General features: G+C 34.5%; 1 protein-coding gene across 7 annotated transcripts in view; it reads left to right on the forward strand.

Moving 5' to 3' along the window:
• LOC129960609 (neural-cadherin-like) overlaps positions 1–15,210 on the forward strand; it is a 726,863-nt gene that overhangs the window by 704,106 nt on the left and 7,547 nt on the right. For 4 of the 7 annotated variants that reach the window (XM_056074136.1, XM_056074146.1, XM_056074177.1 and 1 more), the window contains 2 exons: positions 2,622–2,902; positions 8,978–9,223. In XM_056074136.1, coding sequence (XP_055930111.1) covers positions 2,622–2,902; positions 8,978–9,223 — 527 coding nt within the window. Of the gene's footprint in view, positions 1–2,003; positions 2,246–2,621; positions 2,903–8,977; positions 9,224–15,210 lie in introns of all 7 variants that reach the window. The other 3 variants (XM_056074153.1, XM_056074161.1, XM_056074169.1) reach the window with 1 other exon arrangement.

Below are 15,210 nucleotides of genomic sequence, written 5' to 3' on the forward strand. Positions count from 1 at the left end.
TCCTTTAAAAATATTTTATTTGAAATTTCAGCACATTGCTTTTCGATGGTGTCCTTCAATATATGGATAGTATATCGTAAGCATTATTATGAAGGAAACCTCACAAGAAAAAATTCAGTAGTATAAGTCTCATCGCTCATAAAAACATCGTTTACTTTTTTTGATGAATCTTAGCACAGATACAGCAAAAAAGCAAACGATGAGAGTAAATTATAGAGGATTCGATTCTGACGAAATGACACTATGGTACCGAAGAATATTTCAGATATGAGCAATAATTTGAAGATTGTAAATTCATTTAATCCTCTATAACTTAAAAGCTGAAGTAATATCGAAATCACAATTTTTGTTTCAAAAATTTGTTAATTTTATATTGAAAGAACGTTTTATTTTTGTTTCTGTTAGTATTCCTTTTCTTAATTGTTCCTATATACTACTAATGTAAAGAGAAGGGAAGGATCCCAAAGTTTGTAATGCTTATAGACCCCTATTTTAATCTTATTTTTGGGAAACGATAAAAAAAGAAAATTCATTTAGTTCCTGAATTTAGTTAGTTTTTCAGACTGTATGTACAGAAATATATTGAATTTAATAACATATATATCATTTCAGAAATGTACATTTTTGCATGTTATCATGAAAGACTGAAATTAGAAAGTGTCAATGTTCTCCACTGAATGTCGAATGGGTACTAAGTGGATTCCGACATTCATTTTAGAACATCGGCATTTTCCAGATGTCGGTCTTTCGTTGTAGCATCATACATAAGGTTTAAATGCATGTATGTGTTTAGAATGCATTATTTAATTATAAATTGAGTGATTTTGACTTGCTGTGTGAAGCACGTGGAATTAAGTAAACACTAATGACTGAAAAACTAACAGGTGGCAGAATAGTCTAACTCTCAAATGGTTCTAGAACAAAAGAATAAATTTTGATAAATATATTTTCTAAGGAACCTGTAATATTCGGAGGAAGCACAAGAGATATTTTTCTTTCGGCAAAATTGCTTCATTTTCGATAGCATCCAATTTCCAGAGCCTGGTAGCGTGGGAATGAAATCTCCATGGGGAAGCATTTCATCGTTGAACGGGCCATTCCAGCATTAGCCCAGTTACCCGGATTTCAGAAGAAAGAGCTAACCAATACCGAATTGGATGGACACTCTTTCATATCTGGTATAATCATGAAAATGTATATTTCTTTGGTCCATTAGCTGACTTTTTGCTGTTGTTGTTTTGAAATTTTGGCCGTATATGCTATATATGCCCACAAAAGATTATTATTGTATTCAAATTATGTTTCGCTTTGAAAATGGTCAGTAAAAATGACCAGTAGACACTGAGTAAATAACGTTCGTTACCATGCATAAATATGTAATTGAGAGTTTTATTATTTCATTATAATATAGAAACCAAACTAAAAATATAATGCATCGAACAAATATTTTTTCCGTTCAACTTACAAACGAATTTCAAATTTGTTCGCTTGTTGTAAAGAGATGAATACGCACTTTCTACTGCACGCAACATTGATTAATGCGTATAGAATGAAACTAAATTGTCGGGCGCACCAAATATAATTTGAACACTGAATGATGTACTTAAAATTCGAAAATGGGGAATCGTGGCAACTAATGAGTTGAGATGCAAAAAAAAGAGGTCACATTCATTATTGATTGATATAAATACAGTTCCTTTTTTTCTGTAGTAAAATTTAGAAAATTGAGATGGGTTGTTTTGCTTGTTCAACAACGATTCTCGTAAACCTACACCGCTGTGCAATCGCTGCAAACATTTTACTTTTTCTGTCTAGAAAATTTGAAATGGTCATTGAACTCCAAAATAAATAATTGATAGAATCCTTAAATTTTAATTTTTCCGCATTTGGGGGAAGGAAAAGATACTGATTGAAGAAATTTTCACTTTATTCTGCCTAACTGATGGTTCCTTATAACCACCTCTTTTCCAACCTAACCTCTTCCTAACCAATGCCCATAACAGGTGCCCTGAGGGATTCACAATCACGGAGGACGGCAAGAATTGCACGGACGCGAACGAATGCCTGAGCGAGCCCTGCCTGAACGGCGGATCCTGCGTCAACTTGCCCGATGGGGAGGGCTACTACTGCGTCTGCCCGGATGGCTTCGGGGGGCTCTTCTGCGGCGCCCGGCACGAGGAGAAGGTGATGCGGCTCAGCATGGCCGCCCTCGCAGCCATCCTCATCTGCCTGCTCAACATACTCAGTGAGTAACATTCCCCTAACACTCCCTCTCCTGCAGCCCACTCTAAACACTTTCCTTCGGATGAGCTCATGGTCTGAATTTATATTTATGTAACTAAAGTAACCGTAGAAAATGATGTGGAAACTTTCCGCACACAAGAATTCTGATGAATGAGCTGGTCGCCAAATGTGACTAGTGGACAATAACATCAACATTTTTTTCCCATGCGTTTAATCATTTGAGACGAAGTGGTTGGATTTCATCTACTAACAACATGAATGTGTGAAATCTAATTTCCCTTTCCGATATTAGATCAAGAATAGATCTAACAGCACTCCTAACAATACGAGCGGCTAACAATACCACTGCAGTCTCTCATTTTCTCAACTACTTCCAGCTGTCCTACGGGTCTCCGCCGGCACCCTTTCGACCGCAGACAGTGTATTGACAAGAACGAGTGTGAGGAAGGAAAGAGCGTCTGCTCGGAGGGAGGAACGTGCCACAACTTGCCCGGTGGGCGAGGCTTCTTCTGCGTCTGCCCTCCCTCCCGAGAGTTGTGCTTCAACTGCAGCTGCGACAGTCTCGTGAGGGAGACCGTCGTCCCGCAGGTGTCTTCCACTTTGGTCATGGGATACGATGCTCTGGCCATCATCCTGGCTTCGGTGGCGACTTTACTTAGTAAGAATGAGCTCTCGAAATAGAAAGCTCTTTCTCACTGATTCGACAACAACAAAAATCTCAAATGTATTCAGTATTTAAATTTCTTTTTTCTCTCTTTCTCTATCTTCCATTTACATCTTTGCAAATATCATTTTTTACAATAATGCAATCATTTATAGCTTACACGACGAAAGCAAGCAAAATATTTTTCTGTCGCACACATTTGCATAGTTTTTTTTAAAAAAATAGAGCGACAATCACTTTTCATGATATGAATTGTCTCGTATAGAATAAATAACTTATGTGAGACTAATATGACGCCAAAATGATCAACCACAAAAAAATTGTTACGATTGGAATTGGAGGAATAAATTACTTCCATATGGGCCTTGTGCCAGAATGCTGCCTACTTCCTGTCAATGTGGTCGTATAAATGAGGTAGGCAGGGGAGGCCACCCCAAGCAGCAAAAAATCGTCGGCCTATCATTGGCCAAACATCGCCCCACAGATCGCCTCCGATCTCGCCCGACCTTCTTCATGTCCCCCGGCAAGACACCGCGCGATGATCGCCCCGGCGTGTTTCCGACGATTTTGACGATATGTTTCCGACGTGTAAATATCACGGACGACTTTATACCAAGTATTTCGCAATGTATTTTAGCAATAGCCGACCAAATACCAACCATTAGGCGATTTATTTCTGAACACTTGCCGGCGTCCAATTTAAGTATTAGTTTATTGGTTATTCAGTTTTCTCAAACTCTATAAATTAGTGTCATAATATTTAAAACTATCATACTTTCCAAATTTTGTCAAACGACTGAAAATACGAAACATTTTGAGTAGCTTACTTTTCTTTTTTTTACCTGTGAGTAATCTTGTTTGTTATTTATTTTGATAAATTTAAAATTCCATAAAGCACTTGCTTTTGATAGAATGACATTTTCCATGATTTTAATTTTTCTTCAACTTTTTAACTATTATTATAGCTTATATTTTAGCAATCTTACCCTATAAAAATTTTAAGTTATATGTATCTTTTTTTACTGCTCTTTAAGAAAAATAAACAAATGCTAAAATTATCTGAGATAATTTTAATCTTGATCATCTGCACACCTATCTATATAGAAGATTTATTTCCATTGTTTCATTACTATTATTATTATTTTTATTATGGGAAGCAATGTTAACATAATCATAGTTTCAATTTTATAACTAATCAGTATAATTTTACTGATATATATAATACATCTACTTTTAAATTTCTAATATTGCCTATATCATCTATTTTTAAAAGTTATTTCATAACAATTCAAGACAGAAAAATATACAATTCTTATTAAAAAGTATTTTCTTTACTATACGCACTTTTATATTTGCTTAATGTGAGCAATAAACCAAGAATTATTAAAAAATAATGAATAACACAAAATCCTAACACAAATTCCTATAAAACACAAATTCCTATTTTAATGTATTTTGAACACACTAGGCCCCTTTTTTGATGCATTGGTTAAAAAATGTGTAAAACACTAAATTATATAATTCCTATTATATTTTCTTCAATAGATAACATTTTACAAGCACACTTCAAATTTCTAATATTTTCATGATTTATGTTTAGTGAGGTTTGGGTTTATGGCAAAATAACCAAATTTGATCTATGTTAAACTCTGAATATTTCACAAATATGTTTCACAAAAATTCCATGCATAAAAATGCAACGCACCTTTCAATTTTACTGATTCTATTTATAATTAACTTACAAAGTTACTTCATGTAGAAATTTTATACCTCATTAGTGTTAGCTAATGTCCAATAGACAACATTTTACAAGCCCAAATTAATAATTTACTTCAAATTTCTAATATTTTCTTGATCTATGTTTAGTTGTTCGGTTTTGTGGCAGAAGAACCAAATTTGTTTAATATTAACTCTGAATAATTCACAAAAATTCCATACCCAAAAATGCAACCATTCTTTCCATTACAGGAAATTTTATTTACTATTAATTTACAAAGTTACTTCATATTGCATTAATTTTATACCTCATTATAAATGTTAGAGTTAGCTAATGTCTAATAGACAACATTTAACAAGCACAAATTAATAATTTATTTCTAATTTTTTTTATCTACGATTAGTTTGGTTTGGTTTTATTGCACAAGAAATAAATATGATCTGTTATTAACTCTGAATATTTCATTAAAATTGCATACCCGAAAATATAAACATTAATTTGAATCATACGAAATTTCTTTAGACAAATATTTAAAAAAAAATCATTTTCCCCTTTTTATTTTTTGGAAAAAGCAAAACAACTATGCAAAACAATTTATTTACAAAGACCTTCATTAAAAATATTCTACAAATATAAAGTAAAATAATAATTTACTTCAAATTTTTGACTGAATTTTCTTTAATGACTTGTACAGCCAAGCAGCATCCTGAGACTGATTTTCAAGAAAAAATATTGTCACAAAGTCATTTATGCACAAAATTTATTTAAACTTTATTTACAATATTTGTAATACTTGAAGAAGAGTTTGACCTTTCCAAAAAATCACACACATTTATATAAATATTATATATAACTTAATCAACAGCTACATATAAAGAATTATACATAAACATTTCTTTTGATTCATTTTTTTTCGATCAGATTTGATGAACCTAGAAAACTATTATAATAATAATAATTGAGCTTTCATTTCTTTTAAAAGTACAAATAAAATATTTGTTGACAATTGGGGATATGTAATTAACAAGCAAAAGTCTTATAGAACTTCATAAGCATGATAATGTTTTCATTCTGACATTGGACTGTGTAGGCAAATTTTATAAAAATGCTTAGGAAAATAGAGAAATATAAAAATAACTCAAATTAATGTGAATAAAATTTATGTTACTATTTTATGAAATATGAAACAATTAGAAACTATTCATATAAGAGTATTCAAAAATGCCTACACATAATCATACGTTTTAAAGAATTTTTTTGGCCTCATGTCAAAATAAAAATAATTACACAAATGTTATTGCCATACCAAAACATAAGAACGTTATTTAATACTTTTTAAAAATTTCTTTCATTTGAACATTTGAAATTGTTGTTAACAAAAATGAAAGAAATTGTAAATGAAAGGGGAAAATAACTGCAACAATTTGAGAACATGCGAAATAAAAATCTAACAATAAATAAAATACGAATAAGAAAAGAAATGACGATAGCTCAATTAACAAAGCAAAGTTTCAGCACTTAAATGAAATAGAGAGATTAACAGTGGATCGTTCAATATTTATTCCGCTTTATGGTCGCTTACACCTAACGCTAATAACATCACATACAACTCCGTGTTTTAGATAATCAACAAATTCTGACGGATTTAATAAAAATAATCTCTTTTATTCACTATTTAGAATAAATACTATACTATTTACAAATATAGAATAATTAATAAATTGCACTTACCAAAATTCTTGGAATGGCGGCTCGCATTGCTAAATAAATTCCAAAACAAGCCAGGTGATTCATGGGAAGTTCCTAAAATATATTCGAATAGCGCCATCTAGGCAAGGCGACTTTCCAGACATCAGGGCGAGTATGGGGCGATTACATTGAAACGACCATTTTCACAAAATCGCCGTGGGAGCTCGCCCCGATAAAAAGGCGACCTTTAGAGGCGATAGAAAAAAATATGATCAGAGTCCGATATCGCCCCAACCCAAAGGCGACTATCGCGAAAAATGTACTATCTTCAGCCGAGTGATCCGAGAATTGGCCAATCATTTAGCGACCATTCTTACTGCTTGGGACGTATTCTGGTTCCCATTTACAGATTTTTCTCAAAAATTTTAAACCTCTCGTACAAGAATTATGCACCTACAGAAATCTAGTGAATAGATAAATAAACTTCCGCTTTTTCCACACGCTGAATTATATAAACATTTCTGGAATATTCGATATTATAGTCATTATACCAACTGTAGATTTCTACCTAGTTTTCGCCGAAATCTCTCCTTGGACATTATAAATCAACAGCTTTATGATATATTCCCGGTAATGTATTTTTCAGATTCAGCAAGGTCTTAAATGTAGAGATTAAAAAAAATTCAAAAATCAAGTTCATTTTTCGAATTCAAGTACGATTTTTTAAGTAAATCTCAAGTTCGAACGTTTCGACAGTTAAAATATTTTCACTTTGTGAATTTCGTATATGAGAAAATAAAAACTTTCTAATGGAACAAAGAATGAATGCCTCAAATTTCAATCCATCGAATAACCACATTGCCAGTATTTCTTATTATTTCTTTTCGACCTGGAATTTGCGAAACTAGCCGCATTAAGCCGTCAAAGCTCGTTTGTCATCCTTCCTTCCCGTGCATTTGCTCTGTTGAGCTCGAGTGCTTTCACACGAGCTAGCTAATCCTATAAATTATTTAAAGAGGGGAACCTTTCACAAATCCTGCCTGCGATAGATCGAATTCATTATACCTTTCTGCCGGCCCCCTCAGAAATGCCGCGCTTTGAAAAGGATGGCAGACAACAGCGTTTGATTTTCGGCACGCGATGGATGGTGGCCGCCAGACGCAGCATGTCCAGGAACTTGTTTGGAAGAGCCAGGAGGGATTCGAGTTTCGGCACAGCCTATTGCGTGTCTTCCTAATTTCGAACATGATGTTCACGCCTGCCGTTGCATTTCAAAACACTGATCGCTTGCTCTTTCTTTTCAGAAAGGTAGCTTTCCCTTCCAGCTGCCAGTAGCATTCGACCTTCGTTGTGTAAGCAGCTTTTGTTCAGGATGCAAGCATATTCCAGCTACACAGACGAATCCATCACATGAAACTGTTGTAAGGGACATCTGGCCTTCAAACACAAATCACGTCGTTTGTGCAATAAATATGCGATGGTGTTTGTCGATATACGCCGTTTAAATGAACCTTTGGCTATATCTCCAAATTAAAACAGGCACTTTTTTTAGGCTTTTAGACAACACAACTGCATTCTCATTATAAGTTCGATAACAAGGAATTTATACCCATATTTGTTTTTGTCTGCGCATAAATTTTTTTCAAGATTTCGGATATATGATTAAATATACAAGAATTTTAACTTATTCACTTCAAAAACCGTATTTCATAGACCTTAAATGTATTTAACCAAAATAATTGGACGCTTAAAGGGTTCAACGAATTATCGAAATTTATACATTATCGGAGATTTCAATTACAGAAAAAAAATCTATGAAGATTTTAATGTTTTTATTTTCAACAGTGATGGTTATTTAAAACATAAGAAAATGTGGTTGCGACTTTTCAGTGAGAAGGACGCTGTTGAATAAATTTCGAAAAAGTATTTGTTTGTCTCCCCTATTTCGAGCCCTTTCTCTGATACAGAGTATCTCTAAAAGGTTAATTTCTGATTCGCTTCTACCTGATTTCCGACCTCATTTGTTCTTCTAACCCTATCTTGAAAGATGAAACTGTCGGTGTTAGCAACAAGTTAGAAAGTTATTTAACCACTTTGGTGGCAAAAAAAAAAAAAAAAAAAAAAAAAAAAAAGACGCATGCCGAAACAGTCTATTGTAACTTGCAGTAAAGCCACACAAAACATCCAATACCTTATTGAAATCGGAAAAAAAATATTTTAATTTTCGATCCAAGACTGTGCTCCTGTAAACTACGTTCCGGCAAGCAGCCGGAACAGCATCGACGGATCGCAAACGTCATTTTTAATTCTATCACGTAGCTTGCTGACGTGTGTAACACGTCTTTGGTGATTCTGTGACAAAAGCATCTCGACGTCTTTCCAACACAAGTGGTTAATACATCCTCAAAACGTATAGAAGGTGTCTACACTAATCGTGGCCAAATAGCTTATTTATGATAATAACCATTAGAGACAGTTGATATTTAAGTTATTTAGTAATGCACGCAAACGATTTAAAATATCACGTCCATTTCTACGTCCTTTAGAGCGTATTTGGAATCGGAAATGAATGTCTATCCAACAGTTCAGAGATCAGCTCTCATGATAACCCTACATATGCGTCAGTGGAAGTGTTAGATGCCTGACATATTTGTCTCTTTCAGTACTGGTGCTCGTGATCGTGGCATACACGCGGAACCGTCGTCCCAATCAGAAGTACGGTCATGGAGATGTGGATGACGACGTCCGGGAAAATATCATCAGCTACGACGACGAAGGGGGAGGAGAAGACGACATGAACGCCTATGATATCACCCCACTACGCATCCCTATCGACGCCACAGGCACCCCTCTGGGAGCGAAACCCGGACCGGAGAAGCCACCCATCAAAGAGCCCCGCCAGAGGCAAAGTAAGTAGCTTTTCAATCGACACGAGCTATTTTTGGTTTAGAGCTTTTATTTGTTTGTGTTAATAAATTCATAATAGTATTTATCAAGCGTTTAGCAACGTATAACGCTTAAGCAAATTAGTTACTTCTAAGATTTTTACATATAAATTTTAATATATCGCAATTTCGTTTGAAATGCGAACTTGTTTGAATCTGATATTATGCATTTACGCCACCAGAGTCTGGGCTTTGATTAATGGCGTTCTATGTCTCATTTTCCTGTGCCAAACATACGCAGTCATTCTTGGTTAGATTGAATGCTTTGAATAATGTGAAATGGCTACTAAATAGTTAAATGAGCATGGAACTGGGGAAGATACACCTAATCGCTCTAAGGAAAGAACAATTTTATTCAAATGAAAATAAATTGAATATAATTGTAGATTTTGATAGTGTAAAACAAGACTTATTGGTTTACAAAATCTGATGCTGACCTGATCATTCATTAAGAACACATATGAGTTGATTCAAAAGATACTAGCAAGAAAACACAAGACTAACCCTTGGATCACTTAACAGAGAAAAAGAAAGCAAGAAAATAAGCTATCGGTAAAACATAAAACACACTAAAGAGAAAAGATAATATGTTGTCTCTACAGCCAGTTGTAAAACAATTCTAAAGTAGACAAATTACATCATTGAACAATTTAATGTAGAGGTAATGCCATATAGGGAAACTGAGAACGATATTTATAAAGATTCTTGATAGAAGTTGGGGGTCATTTAAGAATAGAAAAGTTAGATAATAATAAACTGCTATTTATGTGTACAATGATTTAATGAATTATTGTTGAACAAAAATGCTCTTATCTATGGCACTTCCTCTCCAAGAGGAAATTACCTTACGAGGCGAGGAAGCAGCACTAGAAATTGCTTTATAAGTATAGATAAGCAACACAAAACGGAGAGAGAATAAGAGTGAAACGCAACTAGAAATAAAATATATACAGGGTGTTGCCGAATTCGACCAACAAATTCAAAGAGGTGACAGTAAGTATCAAAAGGATAAAAAAAATCACTATACAACATAGAGTTCCAAATAACATTTAGTAGGTGAAAATCACAAATCCGAGAATAAGAAGTTCGAGAATTGTTGGAAATTGTAAGAATATTTATAAAAAATATAACAAATAATATTTCTACTACGAATTATTTTTAAGTGGAAGTACATTCTTAAGTTTTTTTTTTTTTTTTTCTCATGTAGGTAATATGCCGATTTGTTGATCCAGGGGGTTGTAAATTACTGAAAACGAAAAATTAGTTTGCAAGCATTACCTGCAAAAATATGAAAACTCTAAAAAAAATAAAAGCCCGAAAATGTAAGGAATTTATTTTGGGAATTTTACATTCTTTAAGTTGCATAAGCATGTAGTGTGAAAACTGAGGAGTTTTTGAGATATTCAAGAAAAACTAAAATGGGCACCAGAAAACACGAATTGGCGTCTGCTGATTGGTAGCAACATCGCTACCGATTTTTGCAGAGGGTGTTGCCAAATTCGAAAGATAAATTCAGAGAGATGATATTGGGCATTAAAGAGATGAAAATTTACCATAAAACAGGGTCGCAGGTAACGGTACTGATTAGGAATAAGTTACTTAAGAAGAAGAAGCCTTCTCGTTTGTAAATTTTTCATGTGTTCGAGGAAAATAAAAGCAGCCAGCAAGCATTCATTAATGAGCATTGTAGAATTAATGGTCTTTAAACTTTATTCGCAAGCAATATGTCAGATTTCTCGAAGGATGATCATGCGGGTAAGCATTTGGCCTACGGCTGAGCCGATGGCAATGGACTCCTAGCATAAAGACTGTACCAAGAGCAATATCTGAGGAGGCGTTGTCTGCACCATACCACCTTTGCAAACAGCGATCGATGGCTGCGGGTGGTAGGATCCTTCAAAATAACTAGGTCAAATGCAGGGCAAGAACGCAGTATGCATACACCTGACACGGAATTTTTTTGCCGCTACAAGCACACGATCGGTTGCAACTGAATTGGGTATTCAGTACAAAACGGTGTGGAAGGTTATGCGTACTGAAAACATGCACCCCTTGTTAAAGCTGCCTAAGAAAAAACACCGTTTTCTTTCGCTTTTTATATTAAAATAGAAAAACGATATCCCACCGGTAAAAAATTCAAACTTTGTTTATTCCATCTTGGGATTGATCTACAAGTTGCCATCTACAAAATGAGACAGCAAAAAATATTTCTTAAATAACGTTGCCATTCTAAAATAAACAAATAAATAAAATAAAATATTAATACATTTTCAACATCCTCCCACCTTTTGATTATAAATAATAATCAAAATATAATACTATTAGTTAAACACAGTTAAGAGATTCAATAAATGGCAACGTTTTACAAATTTTCAATTAATATTTAAATATAAAAATGAAAATTAATGTGAAAATGTCCAATCAAAAAACAAAATAAATCACAAGTTCAGTCTCTCTGGCAATTTAATTCTTCTTCCGGCTCTACTAAATTTCATCTCGTTGCCAGAAGTACTGTCAGAAGTTTTGGTGATGTCATTTGACTTATTCAAATCATCTGGTGTCATCGAAGTGGAGAAGTCATCAGAGGATGTTAACTCTAATGGATATATTCTTTGAATTGGTCGCAGGAAATTCTGCTGTGAAGTTTGCACTCGAACAAGTCGTACATGTCCATCTTTACCTGGTATGATTTCTGTGATACGACCTAAAGGCCAGACAAGTCTCTTTTTATTATCTGCTCCCACCATAACAATGTCACCAACAGTAACTGTACATTTTCTTGATTTTTTATTTCTCCGCTGTATGAGAGCACCCAAATACTCAGATCTGAAACGATTTCTTAAGTCTTTAAGCACTGCTTGTCTGTATTTGAATCTATTGCTCACAGAATTTTGCTCTACATCATCTATATCAGGAAGATTGCATTCATGCACATCTTGTATGAACATCGATGGAGAAATTGGTTTTATAGCTTCCTCTTCGCAAATGTAAGTTAGAGGTCTTGAGTTGATTACACGCTCGCAGTCTGCCAAAACCGTTATCATCTCCTCATAATTGAGACTTGCATGTCCTAACACTTTCTTCAAAAGATCTTTTAAAATTCTAATTAATCTCTCCCACCATCCGCCCCACCAGGCAGCAGTTGGAGGATTAAACTTCCAGTTAATAGAGTTTATTGCTCCATATTTTTGGATGCGGTTCCAATCCAGTTGTTTTAAATAGTTGGCTGCTCCAACAAAATTGGAGCCATTATCGCAGTATATTGCTGTGCATCTTCCTCTGCGAGAAACAAATCTCCTAAAGGCCATTAAAAAAACATCAGTCGATGCAGCAGTAACAAGCTCGAAATGAACTGCTCTGTACACTGCACAAGTAAAAATTAGAACCCAGCTCTTCTTGTCTTTAAGGAATAAAGGTCCAGCCATATCAACGCCAGTTATCTGAAACACCGCAGCATCCTTTACTCTATTTTCTGGAAGGGGGGGACTTATAACTTCTATGTTCTTTGAGCTATATCTTTTACACGTAATGCAATTAGCCACCACATGTTTCACCGCTTTTCTTCCATTTAGGATCCAGTACTTTTCTCTAAGTGCATTCAATAGTATCTGGACTCCAGCATGACAGTTCTTAACGTGAGCATTATAGATTAACCGCTTTACCACTTCATGCTTCGGAGGAAGAACAATAGGTTTAAGAAAATCTTCACTGTCCTTGCGATAAATAATTTTAGTTTTCAAACGGATGATGCCAAGATCGTCTTTAAATACTTGTAGGGTTTTTAATCTCTTTTCTTCTTCTGGGAGAAAAGACTCATTCTGTATCATAAATAAAACCTTCATTTCTGCTTCCTGAAATTCTGTAGCGGTTAATTCACCATGCTTCTTCTCAGTTATATTTTTGCAGTTGTTCATGAAGCGGAGGATCCATGCAACAAGACGAACTATTCTATCATAGTTCGAAAAATATCTGTAGTACCAGTTTGCAACACCACGGGCTTCATTATTTGATAATATAAAAGTCGTCTTAGACTTTTCCTTTCTAATCTCTTCTTCATTCCAATCATGGTTGGTGGAACCCATAATGTTTTGAAATTCAAAAGCATTTTTCATCCATTGTGGACCACATTCCAAGCACTGATTCAAAGATGGATAATTTGCTAATCTCGCTGAAGCGTCAAACACCGGACGAATTGGAGTAGTGCTGCTGCTTAGTTTTATCACTGCACGGTGAGGTAAATAATTACCATAAGAGTTCATTTCGTTGGTAGGAACTTCCTCTATTATGTCTTCATCTAACCAATTTAGAAGAATATTTTCATATTTCTCATACATATTCATAGCTATAAGTTTTGAGGTAGTGTAGTCGAGCCTTTTCCTCGCCAAATCCAAGTTGTCGGGCAAAGGTGACTTATCATCAGACCATGGTAAACAAACCTCATATCGACCATCTTTATTAATTGTTACCGTTTCTAGAAAATGCTCCTTGGTCCGAAGATCAATCTCGTTCTTAGATTTTTTCTCAACAGGATCATTGATTCCGATTGAATCTAATTTCCATAAATTTGTGATTTCAGCTTCATTTACAAATAAGGACAGCACTGTTAAAGCCAGGTTTTCTTCCGAAGATTCTTCCTGTGGTACCTTACCCATTAAGGTCCATCCTAAGAAAGTTTCTACAGCGACAAGACCTGAAGATAAGACTTTTCTTTTGCCAGTTAACATTTTCCCCATAACGTCAGCTCCAATTAGAATATCAATGCCTTCACAAGTATCGCTAATATCAGTTAGATTAATCTGATTTTCCTCTAATTCTTTTATCCAGGGACCTTTAAAAACCGGTCTAATATTGTCACAAATGATAGATTGATCCAGAACTTCAAAATTACAGCCGAAATTTCCAATCAAATTTCTCAATTTTACTTTATAACAATTATGTTTAAATTCATTAGTGATAACGCCACCAAAAAGAGAATGTACCAATTTTTCACATCGAACGGGTGTATAATTCATTTCTTCAGCTACACTTTTCAAAATGTAAGATTTATGTGATGCAGAATCAAAAAGTAACCTCACAATTTTCTGTTTATTATCCGATACCAGTTTAGCTTTGAGAGTTTGAAGAAATATCTTAGGGCTGTGTTTATTAAAATTAGCCATATTAACATCTAGTGCGGGTTTATCTTCTTTTCCCTCTACAGACATCTTTTGCGAATCAAGCACATCACACATTATAGGAAAATGTTTTTTAGAACATATCAGGCATTTTAAAACTGCTCGGCATCTTTTAACTGCGTGAAATGGCGATAAACATACAAAGCAGCATCGTTTTTCCTTGACTATTTTTTGTCTTTCCGATAGAGTCATTTTTTGAGCCGTAAAGCAATCTGAACTTGAATGTTTACCACCGCAAAAAACGCAAGATTTCTTTACATCTTTATCTGCAGCAGTCGTTAACAAACCTATAGCTGTAGGTACTTTATTTCTCAAATTCTCCGAGCTATATTGTTTCTTTTTCAAAGGTCTGTATTCTTGGCCCTTTCCTAAACCGAAACCGGCTACAGCCAAACATATTCTTTCTTCTCCTTCAACTTCCGTTTTCAAAAATTGCATCAAATTATCCAATCTTCCTTTCGCGTCAGAGTTAATACTGGAAATATTACTACGATTCCAAGCCTTTAAAAATTCAGCTGGGAAACACGATTCAACCATAGGATACAAAATGGATGCACATTTATCTGTGGTTACACCTAATGTTTCTAATGCTCGTAAATATGATTCAAGCTTATCATACAAAGAAGTTAATGAAAATGTTTCTTTTGTTTGCACAGAAATAATTAATTTTAATAATTCTCTCACATATACTTCCACTAAAATATCTTCTCTACCAAAACGCGATTTTAAACCATCAATAGCCTTTTGATAGTTGGCGCCAGTTGGCGGAAAACTTTC

Source organism: Argiope bruennichi, chromosome 2 (assembly GCF_947563725.1).
Source record: "Argiope bruennichi chromosome 2, qqArgBrue1.1, whole genome shotgun sequence".
Lineage (NCBI taxonomy): Eukaryota > Metazoa > Arthropoda > Arachnida > Araneae > Araneidae > Argiope > Argiope bruennichi.